The sequence below is a fragment of the Myodes glareolus genome, chromosome 10, assembly GCF_982192425.1.
Source record: "Myodes glareolus chromosome 10, mMyoGla1.1, whole genome shotgun sequence".
Lineage (NCBI taxonomy): Eukaryota > Metazoa > Chordata > Mammalia > Rodentia > Cricetidae > Myodes > Myodes glareolus.
The window spans coordinates 74,340,298-74,363,506 of NC_142035.1; the positions used below are offsets into that span (position 1 = coordinate 74,340,298).

Consider the following 23,209-nt stretch of genomic DNA (forward strand, 5'->3'; position numbering starts at 1 on the left):
TAACCCGAGGCTCGAGCGCGGGCGCGCAGTTTGCGGAGCAGCGGCGGCGGAGCGGACGGCGTAGTTTCTCCCGCCGCGGTCATGGCCACGGTTCGGGAGAAGGCGGCGGCGTTGGACTTGTCGGCTCTGCACAGCCCCGCGCAGAGGCCTCCGGGTGGGTCGGAGGGCAGCGCGGGGCGGGCGCGGGCTGTGGGCGGGCGGCGCGCACCGCGGGCTGGGCGACCGCGAGGATCCGCTTTCTCCCACGGGTGGGCAGCGAGCCACCGACCCTGCCGCAGCCAGATCCCGGCATTTTAGGAACTTTCCCGAGCTTAGCTCGTAGTGGGGCCCCGGGTGAGACTCCACAGCCTGACTTGTGACAAGCGCCGAGTTTTGGATAGCTTCCTGTCCAGCGTCTGGAGCACGAACTCTGACTGCATGGTAGGACCAGAGGTCGGTGGCTCCCCAGATTGGGAAGATGAAATATGTGTGTGTGTGTGTTGTGTGAATTTAACACTTTCTGTACAAGCAGTGTTTCAGCGAATCCGTTTTATCCCTTTTCCTTCCTTTCTTTGATAGTTACATGACTTTGGGAGGGAGAGAGATTTATTGAATCACTGAAGGCGGATTTAAGGTCTTTGAACCAAATCAGCTAATCTGTTCTAAAATTCCAACCCTATCATATCTCATTCTGCACATGGAGTGAGTCGGATGATTTGGGATATTTGGCTTCGTCTGGATAAGGTGCCACTTTTCCCCTTTCTGAAGCTGGAGAAATTGGCTCTCTACCAAAGCTTTTCATTTGTAAAATGCCCGTTTGTGAAACAGTGATTCCTTCCTCTCGGGCAGATGAGTGTATCTCAGTGGCCCCACTACTGTGTTTGACTTACTGATTAATACTTCATTAATTAATAGCATTAACATTTGGACCAAAATGTTAATGGCAGTTTTGCTAGAGAACTACTTGTCTTTGGTGCTTTCTCAGTGCAGATTATGAAGCGGTCCATATACGCCAGCTGTAGTGGCTGGTGCAAGCCCTTACTTAGTCCCAGCACTGGAGAGGCAGAGGCAGGCAGTTCTCTGAATTCCAAGTCAGCCTGGTCAACACAGCAAGTTACAAGATGAGACTGTCTCAAAAATCAAAGCAAACAAAAAACTGACCATATTCTGCTTTCATCGAAAAGGCTTCGATCATTCTGTCACTTGAAATGATATCTTTAGGCCCTCTGGTAAATGAGGTTTCCAAATTTACCTACTTAAACGCGACAGTCTTTTTTCTCAGCGGCAGTGTCAGTTCTGGACTTTGGACATTTGTGAACAACTTTTTAGATGGTGAGAGGGAATAAAATTTAAAACTGTGTAGAAGACTCACAGAGGGAAGAGTTGACTTGTGGGCTAGCATATTTTTATTAAAGGAAAAGATTGCTTCCTGTCCTCTGCACAAGGTACAGTGGGCTGAGGGTCTGCTGCCTGCTCTCATTGGCCTTCCAGCTGCAACTCCTATTTGTTAATGTTTATTCCTCTTCACCCTGGGTTGCTTTGTCCCAGTCCTCATGAGCGAGGTAATGGGAGCCTAGGGTTTTGGTTCCTTGCCATTCCCGTGCTGTGTGCTCTGGCAAGCAGCTCTGTACTCTTCCCTCTTCAGGGCTTAGTAACTCTTTCATACCTTCCACGGGCTATAAGCGCATTTATAACCTGATTGATGAGGAAGAAAAGGAGTTTTATGCTAATCTTCGGCCAGAACTAAAGACACCTGTCTTAATGCAGACCCAGAAGAAAGCGGTGTGTTATCTTGTTATCCCTTTATACTGTAACCCAAGTCTTCGAATTTGCCTGGTGTCACTTTTCCAGGGAGCTCAGAATACTTCCCATATGCTTTCTCATTAATCTCTGAAGTAAGCGGGGGCTGGTCCCTGCTTTTGTCGATGCTTGTCTTAGTAGTCCATGTTAAAATCATTCTTGTCAGCAGACTTGTTTTGTACCAGCAGCCAGCCTTTCCCAAGGCAGCACAGAGTCAGCCTCTCTCTGATGCCGAATAGGAAAACAAACTGGACTGTCAAAGGCAATATCCAGTAAAAATGTTGCAGTATCCGTTTCTGCAGTATAGGACAGTTTTCCACTTGGCCTCAGCTCCCCAGGTGTAGTAGAAACCTCTAGACTCTGTTTTCATGATGTTTCAGTTATTGTCCACTAAGCATTTCTCTGGGTAATTTTAAACATACTTTTTAGATATATTTATTTTATGTGTTATCAGTGTTTTTCTTGCATGTATGTTTGTTTGTGTACCACAAATGTGACTGGTGCCTTCGGAGATCGAAAGAGGGCATTGGATCACCTGGAACAGGTGTTACAGACAGCTGTGAGCTGCCATGTGGGTGCTAGGAATTGAACCAGGATCCTCTGGGAGAGCAATCAGTGCTCTTAACCCCTGGGCCATCTCTCCAGCCCTGAGTAATTTTTTTGGATTAATTTATTTCACTTTTTAAATGTATATTTGTTTTGCCTGCCTGTATGTATGTACACCATGTGTGTGCCTGGCGGCCAAGGAGGACAGAAGATGCACAGGATCCTCGAACTGGAGTTACAGATGGTTGTAGCCACCATGTGGGTGCCAGGAACTGAAACTGGGTTCTCTGCAAGAGCAGCAAGTGTCCTTAACCACCGAGCATCTCTCTAGTCTGAATAATGTGTTTGGAACTGCAATCAAGGGGTTGGAGAGATGACTCAGCCATTAAGAGGACTGGCTTCTCGTCCAGAGGACATAGCTTGACTCAGCACCCTCATAAAGTGTCACAGCTGTCTGGAGCTCCAGCTGCACGGACTCCGACCTCCTCTTCTGGCCTCTGCTGGCACCAGGCATGCATGTGGTGCTCAGACATAAATTAAGGCAAATACTAATGCACGTAAAACAATGAAACAAAATTGAAAAAAATAAAACTACTATGGGAAATAATTTCTCTGTGCTGGGGATCAAACTCAGGCCTTTATCCATGCCTGACAATGTTCTTTTACTGAATGGCACCCGAATTTTCAGTGGTTTTGTTGTTGTTGAAAGAACTCTATGTGTGTCTAAGTTCATGTGTGTGTGCCACGTGAGCGCTGTTGAGCACAGAGACCAGAGGAGGGCCTCAGATCTTCTGGATCTGAATTATAGGTGCTTGTGAGCTGCCAGCTTTGGGTATTGGCATCTGGATTCAGGTTCTGAAAGAGCAGCAAGTGTTCTTAACGTCTGAACCATCTCTCCAGTCTTCCAGCTTTTTCTTTCTTTATGGAGACAGGGTTTTCTGTTGTAGCTCAATTGTGCCTGCAGCTGGACCTCCTCTTCCCCCAGCCTTCTGTGCTTGCCGAGACTACAGGCGTGTGGTATTCCTTAAATAAATTTCCCTGAACTCCTAAATAATGGAATGGTGGTGCAAAGGTTTAACCTGTTCCTAGTTTTCTCACCTTTTGAATGGTCTTTGACTGGATTTGTTTTGGAACTTGACATCACTCTCCACATGGAATATCTTCCATGAGTATGGTCCTTCTGCGCAAGCCAATAAATACTGGAAGATGATTATTAACTAAAAAGCTCTTAATTTACCCAGATTTCTTGAGTGTGTTCTTTGTCCATTTTCTCTTCCATGACCCTATGCAGGGTATTATAGTCATTTTGCATTAAGTTGTCATGTCTCCTTGGGCTCCTCTAGATCCTGATAGTTCCCCAGTCTCTGCCAACATTCCTGGCTGGAACTGGACATCTGGTTATTGTTGTACACAGCCACATTAACATATATGATTGCAACAGAAGAGTTAGGTAGTTTACCCAGGGTCGTATTTTAGTAAAGGGTGGGCCCAAGAGTGACACACAGGTCCCTGGGACTCCCAAATCCATGCTGCTTTACACCGCATCTGTAGCATGTGACGGCGCCATGCCTGAACACAAGCTCCCACCCATGAACAGTGTGTCATCAGCCCAGGCTCTGCTGACCCTGTCTGTGTTGTGGGAACCATCCGGTGGATTGTAGGACTTTTAGCAACGTTTCTAGATGTCAGTAGCCCCTTCCATCCCATTGTGATAAATTAAAAATGCCTCCTAACAAGTCTGATGAGGGTGTAAAATAATCCACTGAGAACCCAGTGGGTTGACCATTACAAATGGCCTTTAGTAGTTAGCAATTGTCGACAACTAACAATGTTCATCAACCAGTGTGGAAGCAGTGTTGAGTGAGACCGCCCCAAAACCTGCAAAGTAATTTAACCTCTATAAAGAAACTTGAAACATATGCTCTATTTCTTAAAGCTTAAGAGGAAAAAAGAGCCATTTCAACGACTTTAAAAGTTGAGTTCAAAGCTTTGAAATGAAAATGTAGTCGCACATCTATTTAGAAGTAATTCATTTTCAAAGGGCGCGGTGGTGACACACACCTTTAATCCCAGCACACAGGAGGCCAAGGCAGGCGATTTCAGCGAGTTCCAGGGCAGCAGAGCTGCACAGCGAGACCATTTCAGCAGCAAACTAAACCAAGAAATAGCATGTTTTCCGTAGATCCATGTGCACATTACCTCTCGGTCGCAGTCTGTTTTAGAATGTGTGTGTTGATCTGCCGTAGGAGTCTGCATGATTGGAGTTGCCTTCCCGTAACCAAGCTTTCCCGGTAAGGTGACCTGATATTTTCATGGTTGGTCCTGAGTGTCCCTGTAACCTTGGAGTAGATGTCCTGTCCCACCATCGCTGATGTATGAGTGGCTTTAAAGGAATTATTGACTAATAACCGTATTAATTACTATGTATTACTAAAAATGGTGATGATCAGTATTTCAGATAAAGGTCAGAATTACCTTGATAATGTAACTCATTAGTAATAAACTTTTGAGGCAAGACAAGAGCTCACATATCCAAAGACGAGTCTTGCCAAAGAGCTATTCTTGTTTTCCAGCAAATAAAAAAATTGTGTACTTGCTTAGATTTAATCTAGCATTTACGATTGCAACCCGGGCGTGGTAGTTCATGCCTGCACTTCACTCTGGAGGGGGAGCCAGGAAGGTCAGGAATTCGAGCTTGCCTCAGCTATATAGAAAGGTTGAGGCCAACCTGGGCTTCATAAGTCAGCATCTTAACAAAACAAGAAAAGGAGATTATAATGCTGGGGACCTAGTTTAAAGTGATTTCTTAGCCTCTGGTTGGGCCACTTCTGAGGTTTTTACCCATAGTTCAGTGTGTTCCCATGTTTTATTTCTTTCCTATGGGCCTGTCATTCTGTTTGATATTCAGTGTTTGAATCTAAATTAAGGAAATGCAACTTCTATCTTTTAACTTCTTTTTTTCTTTTTCTGTTTTGTTTGTTTTTGTTTTTCAAGGCAGGGTTCTTTGTGTAGCTTTGGAGCCTGGAACTTGCTTCATAGACCTCGAACTCACAGAGACCTACCTACTTCTGTCTCTCAAGTGCTGGGATTAAAGGTGTACACCACCACCTCCCTGCTGTCTTTAAATTCTTATAATTAGCAGTGTAGACCTGAAACCAAGCTTAAATGCATTATATCAGCTATTGAGTTAGTTGGTGAAGGGCCTCACCTACAGAGCTTAAATCTCTTGACCAGAGCTACTGAAGCCTAATTTTAGATTCTTAGATTCTTTTGATCATGATGTTTTGAAATTTTTAAGTTAATTTTTATTTTGTTTATATGGGTGTTTTACCTGCATGTAAGCCTGCATCATGTGTCTTGTATGAGTCCGTAAAGGAATACGGGTCCCCTGGAACTGGAGTTGTAGGTGGTTGTGAGCTGCCCTGGAGGTGCTGCCCCTTGAACCCAGGTCCTCTGAAGGAGCAACCAGTGCACTTAACCACTGAGCCATCTCTCCAGCCCAAGTCGTGATGTTTTAGAACACAACTGACCAAGTGTTAGAAAGCTTCAAGATTTTTACTGAAGAAAGCTTCAATAAAAGTAGAATTTTATTTATTTTCATTTTGTTTAGGACAGGGTCTCTCTGTAACTTTGGCTGTTCTGGAGCTTAGAGATCGGCCTGCCTCAGCCTACCAAGGACTGGGATCAAAGGTGTTCACAGTGCCTAACTTCAAGATGTAGAATTTTCGTGTCTTGAGAAACCAGACAAAAAACATTGGAACGGAGAGGCTCTGTGAGTTTGAGGCCAGCCTCGTCTGGTCTACACAGAGAGTTCCAGGGTAGCCAGGGCTACATAGATAAATCCTGTCTCAAAGCAAACAAACAAAAAAGAAAGTGTGTAGAATCTTTGTGAGTTGCCCAACTCCTATGTACCGAGGCTTGAGAACAGACTGAGGCTTCGTTGTAACTGTTCAACTTACAAAACAATCACTGTGCGTTTTTGTCTCCTGATTCTGCTAGACATTACAGCGGGTCAGTTTTATTCTGCCGACATTCATGTCAGGTGTGGGTGGGCGATAAGCCCTTTCCTACCCAGCACTGGGGGATTTGTAGTCCACAGGGGAAGTCACCACTTAAGAAAACTGGTTATCCTGGTATGAGTTTTGGCACATTGACTTGTCAGGTCCAAGGTACAATATGTATTACTTTATCTGTGTGAACTTGAGCTTGGGGTCTGTGGGTGGCGATGCTCGAGGGGAAATATCCCTGAACACGGCGCTTGGGAATTAATGGTCAGTGAGAACAGAGGGGCGTGAGAGAACTGACTCTCATCATGCATGGAGGACTCTGGAAACATTATGTGGCACACAGGTGCCAACTGCCCTGCTCTAACCTGTTCTTTAATCTTTCCTGCAGTCTTATCCAACCTGTAAAACTTCCTGATTTCCCACACGTTAGTAGCAGGCTAATATGGGGAAGCTTATTCCTTGCTTCTTACTTAACTCCTGGGCAAGCATTAGCTTTCTCCATGCTGTCTGGCTGTATACCCCTCTCTGGCAGCATCCTTCAGTAGTTTTATTAATTTAAAATTAGTGCCTCCAACTTACTTTTTAGGATTTGGGTACTAACCTACTCTGTGTCTCAACTGTTTTAAGTTTTGTGTTCTGAACGCTATCACTAGCCCAGCTGGGTGAGAGAACAGTGTTTCTACACCAATTACTTGGGTCACAGCGATCTCTTGAACACAGGAGTACTGAACCAACCTGGGCAATATATTGAGAGTTTGTCTTTAAAAAAGAAAAGAAAATTACTGGCCTTAAAGTCTGTTTCACTTAACACAAAAGACAATCTGATCTCTCTAGGTTTCCTTAACTTGCTTTCCTGTCTTAAGCCTGTGTATAGCATATATTATAGAATTCACAATACTCTGTATTTTAGGAGTACTGGTTACCAAGTGTTTGTAAATACTTCTTAAAACCGTTGAATTTGTTTCTTCCAATCTCTTAGTTCTCTCATTGTTTTCTTTATTTGGAATCTCCAAAGAAAGATAATTTTTTCTTTTTGGTTTGGTTTGGTTTTTCAAGACAGGGTTTTTACTGTGTTGCTTTGAAGCCTGTCCTGGAACTAGCTTTTGTGGACCAGGCTGGCCTTGAACTCACAGAGATCTGCCTGCCTCTGCCTCCCAAGTGCTTGGATTAAAGTCGTGCGCCACCACTGCCCAGCGAAAGATGAATTCTAATCCTGTCTAGCTTCTTTTGACACAGTCAAGAGCCAACGTTGTCCATAAACTCTCTGCACGTCCAAGGTTGACCTTGGTTTTGATCCTCTTGCCTTCACCAGCGTGTGGACTGGCAGGCCACTGTGTGGCACCAATGCATTAGGGTTACTTCCAGGGGTGTGGGTGGATCACGTAAAAGAGCTAGGATGGAAGCAGCTGCAGCCCCCAGAAGTCCACCGCAGCTCACAAAAACTGAAGTCTGGAGCTCACTCTGTACTTGACCCAGCTTCATGGTCTCTGCCTCCTCAGAAGTCCTTAGTGCTTATTTAACTTTGGGGATGGAAGAACCACCTGGTGGGTCTAGCCAGTTTCCAGGACTTCCCGAAGCTCCTGATTTATGTACTTCCTCAGTCCTTTTTGTGTTGGTTTGGCTCTGTGTAGCCTTGGCGGTCCTGGAACTCGTTCTGAAGACCAGATTGGCTTCAGTCTGAGAGACTACTGTAATCAGAGTGCTAGGATTATAGCCGCGCTGCCCAGCTACTTCCTCAGTTTTAAGGAGCTTCCCTCCCTTTGCAACAGCCGTTCTCAACCTGCAAGTTTCAGCCCCTTTGGCAAACCTGCCTCCAAAAAATATACATTACCGTTCATAACTGTAGCAAAATTACACTTGTAAAGCAGCAGCAAAAATAACTGGAGTCAGCACGTGAGACTAGGGAGGTGAGAAGCACTGGAACCTAAGGAGCTTTGGACGTAGGTCTGTATCAACAGGCTGCTGGGCAGCCAGCACCCTGCCACCTGAGCCATGGTCCTATAACCTAATAACTCATTTGTGGTAAGTAATAAGTATTAGGAAAAGCTGGGACAAGTTTAGTACACTGAACTTGAGTTTTCTGATAATAGGATGATTAGTAACTTTCACAGAGACGTGGGTCTGGGTTAAATTAGAGAAGACAGTTTGTCATTGTATGTACTCAAATGGCAGGTAGTATTGACAATGATGCAGTGAAGAGGGAAGCCCACCTGCAGTCTCAGACCTTGAGAGGCTGAGGCAGGAGGATCGTCAGTTCAAGGCCATCAGCTCTACTCTGTAGAGCCAGGCCAGCCTGGGCTACAGAAGACTTTGATTAAAGGAGTGCGGCGCCAACACCGGTCTAAATGACTCCTGAGTCTGTGTTGGTAAATGGGACGAGAGAGACTTAGTTAAAATCTGCATTTGCTCGTTGTCAGCCTAGCCAGTCCCACCCGGGGTGCTGACTTCAAGGCCAAGGCTGACTTCTAGACAAAGACGGTAGTTAAAATATCAGTAGATTTGGGTGCAGTCCCTAAACTGATAGAAAAACAACAAAGCTGCAGCACCCTCCAAGAATTACTTAAATAGTAAAAACTAAGTTAAATCAAAACTCAAGCAATAAATGAAACAGTGAACTAACTGAACAGATAGTTCTGAAAAGTACAGATGGCCATCCATATATGAAAAAATATTTCAAGGCGTTAGACGTCAAGGAAATGCAAATTAAAACTACACTGAGACACTATCTCACCACAGTCAGGATAGCTGCTACCAGAAAGAAAGTAAACAAGCCAAGTGTGGTTGTATACACCTCTAATCCCAGTGCTTGGTAGTCTGAAGTTTTCAAAAAGGTTGTGGGCTGGCCTGGGTGACAGTGAGTTCCAGTCCAGACCCTGTCTCAATAAACTAGAAGAGAGAGGGGAAGGGGGTTGGGGGAAGGAAGGAGACACAGACACAGAGAAAACACATGAACGGGACCAACATGGAAGGATTTCGAATGGGAATCAGGAACTCTGCACACTGCTGCCTGCTACTGGGAATGTAAGTTAGTGCTACTATAACCACTGAAAAATCAAGGTTGAGGTTCCTCAAAATACAAGAGTAAAAACCTCCATGAATGTAAAACTTGGATCCTATGATCCTACTATGCCATCTGGTATCTGTCTAAAGATACCTCAGTCAGTACGTAACAGGTGTCAGGATTCACCACTCCTGTAGCTCTGCTCACAATGGCCAAGCCATGGAACCAGAGCAGATGTTCATCAAGATGGGACAGATGGTAGGAGGTGGTGGCGCATGCCTTTGATCACAACACTTGGGATACAGAGGAAGGTGGGTCTCTCAAGTTTGAGGTCAGCCTGGTCTATAGAGTTAGTTCCTGGACAGGCAGGGCCACACAGGGAAACCCTACCCCGTCTCCCCCAAAAGAAGGGAGACTAACACTTTTTGCTCATGTGACTGTGGATAGTGCAGCTAATGCTGGGTTCTGGGTACCAATTCTGAGATTCCCCGAACAGCGACTCTGGCTTTACTCAGCAGTGAACACTAGACGGCTGTCGGTCTAATTCTACTTGACTGTTTCTCATCTTCTCCATTATTTGACTCTTGAAACTGCTTACATAGTATTTGTAAGGCTGGCAAAAAAAATTACTTATCCTGTTTCCATTACATTAAGAATTACCTTAGTTTTTGTTTTTCTTTGCTTATTTTTTTTTTTTTTTTTGCGATAAGAGTCTCATTCTGTATCCTTGACTGAAACTCACTGTGTAGACCAGGCTGGCCTCCACCTCACAGAGATCCACCTGCCTCTGCCTCCAGAGTGTTGGCATTAAAGGCATATGCCACCATGCCTGGCTATCTTCATTCTTAAAATACAATTTTGAAAATAGAAAATAATCTCAATGATTGTTTTGAACTAACATAATAACGGATAGGTAATAAATTATTCATCTTTTGGTATTGAAAACCTGCAAATAAACAACAGGGATTTTTATGTGTGTGGTTAATTTTCACAGTAAGAACTGTTACAGTTGCTAGCAGTTACAAAGTCATGCCGTGAAGTAATATAGTACTCCTTACACTGTATGACCATCCCAAATGATGACCTTAAAGTCCACGGCCCTAGGGTAGATTTGGTGGCAAAGCAAATGCTGAGCTTGCACTGTGTCACTCAAGTCAATCCCAGTGCAAAAGAAACAGTGGGAAAAGCACTGTCTCCCTGGCATTACAATGAGTTTTAAGGAGAGAGACGGCTCAGCCAGTAAAGCTGCCAAGCCGATGGCCTGGGTTCTAGCCCAGGAACCACATTTTGGGAAGAGAACCTCCCTCCATATACATGCCTTGGCACGCACATGCCCACACACAGTGTTAAAAACAAAACAAAACTTGAACCGAGTGTTAATGTTCTCCAGGAGCTTGCCTTCCGTTTTCATCCCATGATAAAAACGTAGGAAGAGGGGCTGGAGCAATGTCTGCCCAATCGTGAGGACCGCACTTTGGATCCCAGCAGGCACACGGCAAGCTGGGCATCCTGTACCTGTCTCTGTGCCTCTGTGCCCACATTATTTCATACACACACACACACACACACACACACACACACACAGAGTTTCCTTCCTCTCCAGACAGTGGTTCCTTTAATGGTCAGTCTTCTCATTCCTTTTAAATTCTGAAAGGAAGTAGCAGGAACTCTGCTGCTGCTCTGCCAAGAGAACCTGACATACACGAAGCAGTGTATTTAACAGAAGCAGGGCTGAACTGGGGCTGCGGAGTCCTCAGAGGAGAGCACACACTGACTATGTAAGGAAGGCGGGGGAGCAGCGCAGTGCTGATAACCGGGTGACTAGGGTCAGGTCCGTAGACTTATTAAAACCCAAGGTCATTTTCTTTCCCTTCAGTTTTCCTTTTTCTGTATGCCTCTGCCAAATAATGTTTTATTTAAGGAAAAATATCATGGGAAATTTTCTCAAAATTTAGTTTACTGTGTGTGTGTGTGTGTGTGTGTGTGTGTGTGTGTGTAGGTCACAGGACGGTTTGTGGTAGTCAAACCGTCTTCTACCATGTGGGTTCTGGGGACTCAGTACTCGGGCTTGGAGAAACAACCTTTACCTGCTGAGTCATCTTGCTGGCTTGGAAAATTTTTTCTTTTACAATAAAAAACAAAACTTTAAAAAAATAAGTTTGTGCGTGTGGAGGGCGGAGGACAGCCCTCCAGGCTCAGTTTTCTCGCTCCACTGCGCTGGGTCCAGGTTTCAGCTCTGGCTCCTCCTTCGGTAGCCCAATAGGAAAACTTTCAAAGCTATTTTTTCCTGTTTGTGTTGGGCAAAAATCTTGCTTTATTTCTGTGTTCACCCTTTTTTTCTCCCACATAATTTTTTTTTGTTTTTACATCCTAACCAAGGTTCTCCTCTTCCCTCTTCCCAGTCCCTCCCCCTCCCCCTTATCTTTTGCAGTAGTTAATAAACTCCTATTGTTACTTTACTCTGCTTACTAAGTATTTAAGTTAGAAGCCTGCTAAACAGGAAGCTTTAGAAATATTAGTTTGTTCTTGCAGCCTGGTGTGTGTGTGTGTGTGTGTGTGTGTGTGTGTGTGTGTGTGTGTATGACCATGAGTCAATTTCAGAATGATTCAATATGCTTAGAAGTGGAACGTAATCTGTGAATAAATTTTGCATCCCAAATTCGAGATGCTATCTGCTTAATAGGTTTGCTGTTGAAGACTGGATAATTGGATAATCTTGCATGTGCTGGTGGCAGCTCTACCCCTCCTTGATCTCACTTCCTGCTAGCTGAGTGTATGCCCCTGGGCTTGGATTTTCTGTTCTCTGTTCTTTCCTCTGGTGTCTGTACAGCTCACTTCCTGGTTTTACACCAATCCCTATTAGATATAACAGTTGAAAAATGACCCCTGGTTTTTCAGCCTTGATCTTTGTGATTTTTGTGTCTCCAGAGCTGGGAACTGAACACAGGGTCTTTCACATGCTAGGCAAACTCTACTACTGAGCTAAATCCCCAACCCTAGAAGAGTCTTCCTGACACTCTATTTAAAATAGTGTTTTCGCTAGCCAGTGGTGAAAATTAAAATTAAATACCTTTAGTCCTAGACTTGGGAGGCTGAGGCAGGCTGATCTCTGTGTGCAAGGTCACCCTGGCCTACAGAGTGAGTTCCAGGACAGCCAGCAATGTGTAGTGAGACCATGTTGATAAATAAAAGATTCTCAGGGGAAAGAAATGGCTCAGTGGTTAAGAACTTTTCCAGAGGACTCAGATTCAGTCCCAGCCCCACATGCAGCTGCCAGTCACCTGTAACTCCAGTTCCAGAGGATCAGCACTCTCGTCTAGCCTCCTCAGGCACTAGCAGGACACTCATGCACAAAATAAAACAGAAGTAGTCATCTCAGGCCATCACGCCAGCTCGGCACGTAGATGCACTGCTGCCAAGTCAGATGGCGTGAGTTCAATCTCCAGGACCCACGTAGTGGAAGGAGACAACGTGATCCTGTACATTGTCCTCTGACCTCCTCATGAGTGCTGTGGTACACATGTGCCCACTTGTAACCCCCCCACATGTGTGCCTGCACACACACAATAAATACATGTAACAAAATAGCGTTCTCTTGCCTGTGTGTGTCTGTCTCTTTCTTTCTTGACCCAGTCTCACTATGGTTGGTCCCAAAATTTTGATCCTTCTGCCTCAGCCTCCTGAGTATTGGTGTCACGGGTGAGCTGCCCTGCCCCAAAGCTATTTTCTTTTCAGCACTGATTGGCCACATACAGAATATTTGGATCTGCCCATAGTGTCTTTAAATATGAGAACAGACTTTACTTTTGTAACTGCAAACTTTACTTTTGTAACTGCCGTGTCTACCGCATAGGACAGCATTCAGTATATAGCAGACACTCATTTTTAAATAAATTGCCACTGATGACGATATTTCAATAACCTTCCCTTCTAATTCACCTTATGTGGGCTTTTGGAAATTGCTGCCTTCCTCCTAGGAGTTGCTTAGACCTCATCATAAATAAACAAGTGCTGATGCACTGCCTCTCGGATTTCTCTCCTTTTAGGTTTCAGTGTGGCGCAAAAGCCATTTGGAGCCACGTATGTGTGGAGCAGCATTATAAACACCCTACAAACCCAAGTGGAGGTGAAGAAACGGCGGCACCACTTAAAGCGGCACAATGACTGCTTCGTCGGCTCAGAAGCTGTGGACGTCATTTACGCTCACTTAACTCAAAATAAGTTCTTTGGTGATGTCGATATCCCTCGGGCCAAAGTGGTGAGAGTATGCCAGGCTCTCATGGACTACAAAGTGTTTGAAGCAGTTCCAACCAAGGTCTTTGGAAAGGACAGAAAGCCTGCATTTGAAGACAGCACTTGCAGCCTTTACAGATTCACAACAATCACTAATCAGAGCAACGAGAACAACGGATACTCACCTTCCAGGTGAGCGCCCCAGGGTTAGGTTAGCATGGGCATATTAGTGGATTTTTTTCCTACTTTTTAAAAAGATCATAAGTGATAATTTTGGCTAAAATCCAAATCCTGGTAAATTTAGTAAAATATAGCAAAATGTTGATGTAGCAGGCGCATCCTAGACTTGATTTGTTCGTACCTGTATTTTGCAGGAACAATCAACAAACTTTGTTTTCCTGTCTTAAGTTATAGTAGCAGTGTAAAAAATGGAAATTCATGTACAAAGTGGGGTGAGAACAGAGAGAAAGGAAAGGCAGGCAGAGACACCCAGCTCTTAGGGCATCACTAGGATCTAGAAAGTGGCGGGTATGGCGTGTGAATGCTGAACGAGAGCTACAATACCCACAGCCTGTGTGACATATTACAGGATTTGTGTGATTTTAGTCTGGCAGGGTTTGTTTTTAATTCTTGAGACAAGGTCTCCCTAAATGTCTCAGTCATTAATGGATTCCTAGGCGCAAGTCATCCGTCTACCCTACAGGTGTGTGCCACTGATCTGGAATGGTAAGGAACTTGGGACTTGGTCATATAGGTGTTGGGAAGGCCACAGAAGACGTTCAGCAGGATCGGACTGTGTTTTAGAAAGGTCATTAGGTGCCGGAAATGGTGCTGGAAATGGTGCTGGGTAGAACTAGGTAAGCAGTGTTGAAGGCTAGGGAAGACGAGGCTAATGAAACATGGGGGAGGGGAGAGGGGGACCAGTGACCTAAAAGAGCTTAGGTGAGGAGCGCATAATGAGTTTGTGGAGCTAAACTGTAGAGGAGACAGTCATCTGGTGCTCTGGTTCAGCTCTGACCTGGCTCAGGGTCTTAGGGTATTGACTTTCAACTATTTTTGACTCTCTCAGTAGAATTTACATCCATAGACACAGCAAAGGAAATAAGAGGGCAAAGTAGAATTTGATCCACACTCTTCAGATGCATCTCCATGCTTCGTTTGAAACCGGCTTGACCCAAAATGTCTAGTAATTTGCAACTATGGCGATTTCAGAAAGAACGTTTTGTGCATAAATATTGTACAGCACTGCCGCAGTCTTCAACACTGGTAACGAAGCACATTAATGTTTCTGTGACAAAGGAATATTCATACCAACTAGGAAACAAAGACTGACAATTTCAGGATTTTTGTGGGTTTTTTTGGTTTTTGTTTTTTTGGTGTTTGTTGAGACAGGGTCTCCCTGTGGAGCCCAAGCTGACACATAGCTTGCTATAGCCAGCAAGCCAGGCTCACAATAACCTCAAAATTCTCTTGCTTCTGCCTCTGGAGGGCTAGAATTGAAAGTTTTACCACCAGGCCTGGCTCATTTTATATTATGTTTTAAAATTGGTTATAATATTGTGGTCACTGAGATACATCTAAAGAAAGGTTCACAGGAGAGTCTATCTAGAATATTTGCATTCGAGCAGAGTGTAGTGGTGCCTGCCTGTATTCCCTGGATCTGGGGTGTGGACGCCAGAGGACCAGGAGTTTAGGGCCAGCTCCAGCTCATAGTGAGTTTGATATCACTTGGACTGCAAGAGACCCTGACCCCAAACAAGCAGCGAGACTGAGTGTATGTTTGGGTTGAGTAAGACCTTGAGAAGAATTTGCATTTATCCTGTTCTGGTTTTGAAACATGAGCTCTCTAGGCACCTGCAGCTCTCTAATCATTTGTGACACACTAACCTTATTCTAGGTACTCAGATGCATTATTTAAGTCACCTGATATCCAGTCGGACAGTTTGGAGGACCTGTGGGAAAATCTGAGTTTAAAGCCTGCCAACTCCCCTCGTATAAACACCTCTACCAGGCTGTCTCCTCAAGGTAAACCAATGGTGCAAAGAGAGACATGGGTGTTGACTGTGTTTTCCCCCAGCCTTTATTTGAATTTTAATGCTGAAGCAGAGAAAGAGTGTGCTGTGTAAAGCTGGTTATGTTAAACGTCAACAGAAGTCTATTATCTTGAACAACACATCAGTGTTACAGCTCTTGAACACTGACTTTTGTCCATCAGCTGGCAGAGCTTCAGCTCTGAAATGTTTTGCATGCAGATTCTTACTCAATATATTCTCTCAAATCGTGCTTTCCCTACGATTTTATTAGGTTACACGAAAAATTAAAAATCATATTTAAAGTATCGACAGAATTCTTATGTTCTTCCTTGTGGCCATGGAAAGCAGCCTGATGATTTTGATTTCCACCCCTCCTTCCCCATCCTGGTTGTGTGGAAAACCCGAGTGGAATATTCTGCAGCCAGGAGATTCAAATGAGTCTTGAGATTGAATGAACCATTCTTTCTTCTAAAGCCCTTATTAACATCGTTATATGGCTTGATCTCTTATCTCTGACATATTGCTTTATATAGTACAAAGAATGACAGGAATTCCTGTCCACAGCCTGTTCTCCTACACTTTAAACAAATCTTGGATTGTATTTATCTAAGAAAGCACTCTATGATAAGGATGACCTGGTACCCTTTCTGCCACATACCGCGATGAGCACGGAGTAACTCAATCGTTTCCTCCCACTTTGTTCTCCGTGTAGTTATTAACGAAGTATGGAAAGAGGAGACAATTGGACGTCTTCTACAACTTGTCGACCTTCCCTTTCTGGACTCCTTACTCAAGCAGCAAGAGGATGTACCTAAAGTCCCTCAGCCTAAGAGACAACCTGACATGGTCAACACCAGTAACTATCTGGACCGAGGGATTCTCAGGGCCTATGGTGACTCTCAGTATGTGTCAATAACATAATTATTTCAATATGCTGTGGGTAGAGTGTTTGCTCAGTGTGCACAGAGCTCTGGCTGGGTTCCAGAGCTAAAATTAGGTGTAGTGTAATTTAATTAAAATTAAAATTAGGTGTAGTGGCAAACACCTGTTATCCCAGCACTTGGGCGGTAGAGGCAGAAGGATCAGCACTTTAAGGTTACCTTCAGCTACATAGCTAGTTTGAGATCAGCTTGGGTTACACGATACCTCTCAACACCAAGCAGCTCTGTCAGTTTGAGACCAGCCAGTCAGGTCCTCATACATACTGAGACTATGTCTCAAAGAAACTGTGTGTAAACTGGGCGGTGGTGGTGTACACTTTTAATCCCAGCACTCGGGAAGCAGAGGCAGGTGAATCTCTGTGAGTTCGAGACCAGCCTGGTCTACAAAGTGAGTTCCAGGACAGGCTACAAAGCTACACAGAGAAACCCTGTCTCGAAAAACCAAAAAAAAAAAAAAAAAAATGAAGTGTGTGTATAAATCTTAAGATCTGAAGTGTTATAGTGTGAAGAGCAGACTGTTTTAGCTTAAGAGTTCCATGTTCTTCATAACTCGAAATATTCTTCTAAGTAAAATTATAAAAGGTTAAAATCACTTCTGTGATTTTAGTTGATTTAATGTTGAATTATTTTGCCTCAGTAGATAGTGTTCCAATCCAGTTAAGGAGTATTAAAGAGCCAGGTGTGGTGGCTAATCCCAGCATTCAGGAGGCAGAGACAGCCAGATTTCTGTGTCTAAGACGAGCCGTAGAGTGAGTTCCATGACAACCAGGGCTACATAGAGACACCCTGTCTAAAAAAAAAAACAAAAAAAAATAAAATTTAAGGCTTAAAGCCATATATGAAAGTGTTGATCTTAACATACTAGCTGTTAAATTCTGCATATATAATAGGAAGTTCATTCTATATGCTTACATTTCTATAACCTAAAGCAATGTAGAAAAATATATATAATTTTATTTGTTGTTGTTTTTCAAGTCTTTGTGTAGCCTTGGCTGTCCTAGAACTAGCTTGTTGACCAGACTGGTCTTGATCTCAGAGATCTGCCTGTCTCTGCTTCCTGGGTGCTGGAATTAAAGGAATGCACCACCACCACTTTGAAATTTTTTGAGGGGGGGTTGATTTTGTTTTTTTGAGACAGAGTTTCTCTGTGTAGCCCTGGCTGTCCTGGAAGTAGCTCTGTAGCCCAGGCTGACCTCAAACTCGGAGAGATTTGCCTGCCTCTGCCTCACAAGTACTAGGATTAAAGGCGTGCGCCACTGCCTCCCGACGGAAATATTTTTGTAATTACCTAAATAATCAGAATTTCTTCTAGAAATAACCTTAATGATAATCTAGCTTCACCTTTTTATAAACCCTACCTGTCTCAAGTCTGTGGCAGTAGAAGATATATAACAAATTTATTGAAACACATTTTCTGATGTAGATCAATTGGTAGAATGTTTGCCTCCCATATATGAAGCCCTGGGTTTAATCTCCAACATCATAAATGGCCTGTAGTCCAGGCACTCAGGGGGATCGAAAGTTCACAGTCATCCTCCCCTGCACAGGGAGCTGAAGACCAGCCTGGGCCACAGAGACCTAATCTCAACAAGAACAGTTTACTCACTAATTCAGTATTTTGAAATGTCATTTTTGTCTTATTGTATTTTGTCCTAGCTAAAGCTAGAAATAACACATCATACAGGTTACCTGAAGTTACCAACATTGTCTGGTAGAATTACAGCTTTCCTTTTTTTTTATTTTTTATTTTTTTCAAGACAGAGTTTCTCTATGTAACAGTCCTAGTTGTCCTGGAACTCGCTTTGTAGACCAGGCTGGCCTCTGCCTCCGCCTCCCAAGTGCTGAGATTAAAGGTGTGTACCACCACTGCCCGACTAAAATTACAGTTTTAGGAGTCAATCTGAAAACAGATGTAGATGATATCACACATCTGTAATTTTAGCACTAGAATTGGGTACTGTCAGATTTTCTTTGGGGACGGTCAGTCCCCAGTAATGACACAGAAGTTTATTAATTATGAAAGCTTGGCCTTTAGCTTAGGCTTGCTCCCCACTAGGTCTTACAACTTAAATTAGCCTGCTTCTATTAATCTGCATTCTGCCACGTGGCTTTTACCTCTCCTCCATTCTGTATGTCCGCCTCCCTCTATATCTCGCTGGTGTCTCCTACCATGCTATATTCTGAGTTCCTCTCTCTGCCTGGAAGTCCTGCCTATTCTCTCCTGCCTAACTTTTGTCCATTCAGCTCTACGTTAAACCAATCAGGTGCCTTAGGTGGTCAAGGTAAAATATAGACATGTCTTCATGCAGTGTAAACAAATTTCCCACAACAGTTGGGAGTTCCAGATCAAGCTTTAATTTTGATGACCTTCACATATGGCAGTAGATGATATTTTTACACACAAGGAAAATGCAATTTAGCTAATTTCTTTGACCTGCCATACACAATTTAGATATATAATAAATGATTTTACTGTATTTGAGGGTGAAAATTTTATCCTGGTGGCATGAAATAACTTGGGAATTAGATGCTGTGTGTCTGTTTGTTCGCTTTGTGTTTTCAGATAGCCCTTCTCCTTTGCTCTAGGGCAGATGAATGGATCTCTGCAGCCATTGACTGCTTGGAGTATCTTCCCGACCAGATGGTTGTGGACATAAGCAGAAATTTTCCTGAGCAACCAGACAGAACAGACTTAGTAAAGGAACTTTTGTTCAATGCTCTCGGCAGATATTATAGTACCAGGGAGCCCTTGCTAAACCACCTGGGTGATGTTCACAATGGAATAGCCGAACTCCTAGGTAAGTGAGCTCTTCCGCACTGGTACCAGACAGAGTTCATCTTTGGAGGGAAAAAAGTTAATTGTCCTCAAAGTGAACCAAAATAGTGCTCTGTGAAGCTGGGAGGGGATCTGGTCTAGTCAGTAGAAAGTGTATTTATTTTAGCACATCTGGGGGTCCCTTGAGACCTGAGCAGCTCTGAAGTTAAGTCGGAGCATTGCTGCCAGTGTTGCAGGTTTAGGCAGGAGCAGCAGTTCCATGCTTTAGAGTAGTCACCAAGCAGCATGACCCTGCAGCCCCCTCAGAAGGGCGGCACTCCGCTCCCCTGATCTGTGTGATCACACTGTTTCACGTGGATTTTGAAAATAAATTCAGAGAACCTCTTCTATTTCTCTCAGGTACAGTTATCGGCATTATATACACAGTACACTTTCATAGTGTGTTAGTGGGGAACAGTAAGAATTTAGGACGCCCAGAGTTATTTAACACCCTAAGACAGTATATGGCAAGGGCCTACAATATCAATTACTGATTTGATAACAGGCTGTCCCTATGATATTGGTCACCCATTTTATTTTTATTTGTTTGTGAGTGTGTATGCACGTGTACATGCGTGCTGTCGCACATATGTGAGGTCAGAGGACGGCTTGCTGGAGTTGGTCCTCTCCTGGTTTTATTCCCGCTTTGTCTTTGCTTTTGAAAATAACTTTGAAGAGGTGTACTACTTAGCATAAAGTGTAGCAAGTTTTGTTCATTTTAATATAGTTTTATTTGGTCAATTAAGCATTTTTTTCTTTTGGATAAAGTAAATGGGAAGACAGAAATAGCATTAGAAGCGACTCAGCTGTTTCTGAAGCTTCTGGGTTCCCAAAATAGAGAAGAATTTAGAAGACTGCTGTACTTCATGGCTGTTGCGGCACATCCTTCTGAATTTAAACTACAGGAAGAAGTAAGTCTGTTGCTAAATGTTAATCACACTCAGTGTCTGCAGCATCCAGTGTGCTGTAGTGGATGGCAGCTGTTCATATTTGATATCTGCTTAGCACTGACCTTAGCCTTTTAAATATGGACCATGGGGTATTTTTTATTCTTGCAGAGTGACAACCGGATGGTTGTGAAAAGGGTATTCTCAAAAGCTATTGTCAACAATAAAAACTTATCCAAAGGTAAAACCGATCTTCTTGTACTTTTCTTAATGGATCACCAAAAAGATGTTTTCAAGGTAAGACTCTAACAATAATCAGTCATATTTACTTGTAACAGATTTAAATGCACTTTGAATAATGTCCTGTGTTCTTCTTTCTAAGATTCCCGGGACTCTACATAAAATTGTTAGTGTTAAACTTCTGGCCATACAAAAAGGAAGCGACCCTAATAAAGACACAGGTAATTTCAGAGAGTTAGCTGCATGGTCTTCTTTTTAAAGGCACAAACTCATTGTGTTCCAGGCTGGCCGCGGAATCAAAGATGACCTTGACGTCCTGGTCCTCTCACCTCCACCTTCCAAGTACTGGGATCACAGGTGTTTGAGGCCACTCCCAGTTTAATGTTTCATACCTTTGAAAGACAAGTCCATAGTGCTGGGTTGAAAGTATTTTGCTATGATTAGTTTGAACTAAATAATTTGAAACATTCCCCTAAATTTTTTTAGGCTTATCAGAGTTCTTCCTGGGTTAAAACAACTTCAGATTCTCTTTTCTTGTGTGTTTTAAAACCTTTAAAAGTCACATTTGTTTAATCTTTTCCTCTCTTCCTCCCTCCCTCCCTCCCTCCCCTCTTCCCCCCTCCCTCCCTCCCTCCCCTCTTCCCCCCTCCCCGTGTGTGTGTGTGTGTGTGTGTGTGTGTGTGTGTGTCAGAGGACAGCTTTCAGGAGTTGATTCTCTGCTTCCACCAGAAGGATCACAGGGATTGAACTCAGGCTCAGAGGGAAGTGCCTTTCCCATGAGCCATCTTGTAGGCTAGGTTAAAACGTCTTGATTGACAGCCAGTGGTGGTGCCAGCTTTAATCCCAGCACTTGGGAAGCAGATGCAGGTGGATCTCAGTGAGTTCAAAGCCAACCTGGTCTACAAGAGCTAGTTCCAGGATAGCTAGGGCTACAAACCCTGTCTTTAAAAAACAAACAAACAAAAAACAACAACAACAACAACAACAAAAAAGTTGACCGGGGTGGGGGGGTCCTTATCATCTTCTTTAATGCATTGTATAGAATGTCAAAGTGGGGAGAAGAAACTACTGCATGTTTTTTTTCCTAGTTAAAGTGGGGACTAGAGTCATTAACTGGGACTTTTTGCTTTTAAACCTTAAGGCTATATTTATTGCCAGAGAATTGATGAAAGTGACCGTGCTAGCGGTACACAGAAGAGAACCAGAGACGAACTGTTGAACTTACTAAAGACGGTTAATGAGGACTCACAGCTCTCTGCCAAAGAGAGAAAGAAGCTGCTAGGCCAGTTCCGCAAGTGTCATCCAGATGTCTTCATTGAGTATTTTGGAGACTGAGTTTCTAATGTCTGTATATATGTTCACTGTTTATTTTAAGAGCAAAAAGTTTGGATGTCTATATATGAAATTGTACTTAATAAAAATTTTATACCCTATATGTCAAAAACCATTGCTCAACTGGTGTAATTAATGCTAAGGAGTAGGTGAGTTGGCTTATAATTATGTTCAATTTATAGAGAAAACCATAGGAATTTAGAGGACATAGGAGTAATATGTTTATGTAAGAAAGTACTGGGACTAGAGAAATGACTCAGCAGGTAAGAGCACTTGTTGCTCTTGCAGAAGACCTGGGTTAGGTCCCTGCAACTACATCGAGGCTTACAACCATATGTGACTCCAGTCTCAGGGGACCCAACGCCTTCTTCTCTGTGGGCAATGTACACTTCTATATACTCATTCATATAAAATAAATACACCTAATAATAAAAGTACTTAACAGGAAGTCTACGTATTTAGTAAGGATATGTTTTTGGTTTTCGTTAGCTTTGTTTTCTTTCTTTTTTTGTTTTTTTTTTCTTTCTTTTTTGAGATAGAATATGGTGGTAGAAAATGGCCCCCAAAGGGAGTGGCACTATTAAGCAGTGTGGCTTTATGAAGAAGGTATGCCCTTGTTGGAGGAAGTGTGTCACTGTGGAGGCAGGCTTTGACGTCTCATATATGTGATACTCAGTCCTCTTCCTGTAGCCTGCAAGTTGTAGGACTTTCAGCTACTTCTCCAGCACCACGTCTCCCTGCACACCATGTCCCACCATGATGATAATAGGCTGAACCTCTGAACTGTCAGCGAGCCATCCCAATTAAATGTGTTCTTTATACTAGAGTTGCTGTGGCTCAGTGGGTAAAGACACCTGCCACCAACCCTAAGGAACTGAGTTCTACTGTATGATGTTTTACTCCTTTGGCTTTTTGAGGGGCCCGCCACCCAGCTCCCAAATAAATCACATACAGAGGCTTATTCTGAGTTATACCTGGCCTTTGCTTGACTTGTTTCTAGACAGCTTTTCTTAACTTAATTAACCTGATTACCTTTGCCTCTGGGCTTTTATCTTTCTCTATTTCTATATACCTTTCTTTACTTCTTTTCTGTGACTTGCTGTGTAGCTGGGTGACTGGCCCCTGGTGTCCTCCTCTCCTTGTTCTCCCTTCTCTCAGATTTCTCCTTCTATTTATCCTCTCTGCCTGCTAGCTCTGCCTATCCTTGCTCCTGCCTCACTGTTGGCCACTCAGCTCTTTATTAGGACCATCCGGTGTTTTAGACAGGCACAGGAACACAGCTTCCCAGAGTTAAGCAAATGCAGCATAAACAATAGTCGCTCACCTGAAAATAATATTCCCCAACAAAGTTTGATCCTTGGGACCCACATGGTAGAAGGAAAGAACTAATTTCCA

The 23,209-nt window shown here is 43.5% G+C and overlaps 1 protein-coding gene across 1 annotated transcript; it reads left to right on the forward strand.

Moving 5' to 3' along the window:
* On the forward strand, positions 1-21,926 carry Depdc7 (DEP domain containing 7). Its single transcript, XM_048443675.3, has 9 exons — positions 1-154; positions 13,380-13,758; positions 15,464-15,591; positions 16,312-16,501; positions 19,127-19,338; positions 20,124-20,266; positions 20,414-20,539; positions 20,625-20,703; positions 21,624-21,926. The coding sequence occupies exons 1-9, from the start codon at positions 82-84 to the stop codon at positions 21,815-21,817; spliced, it is 1,524 nt and encodes a 507-aa protein (XP_048299632.1). The 5' UTR covers positions 1-81; the 3' UTR covers positions 21,818-21,926.
* Positions 21,927-23,209: the final 1,283 nt, after the last annotated feature.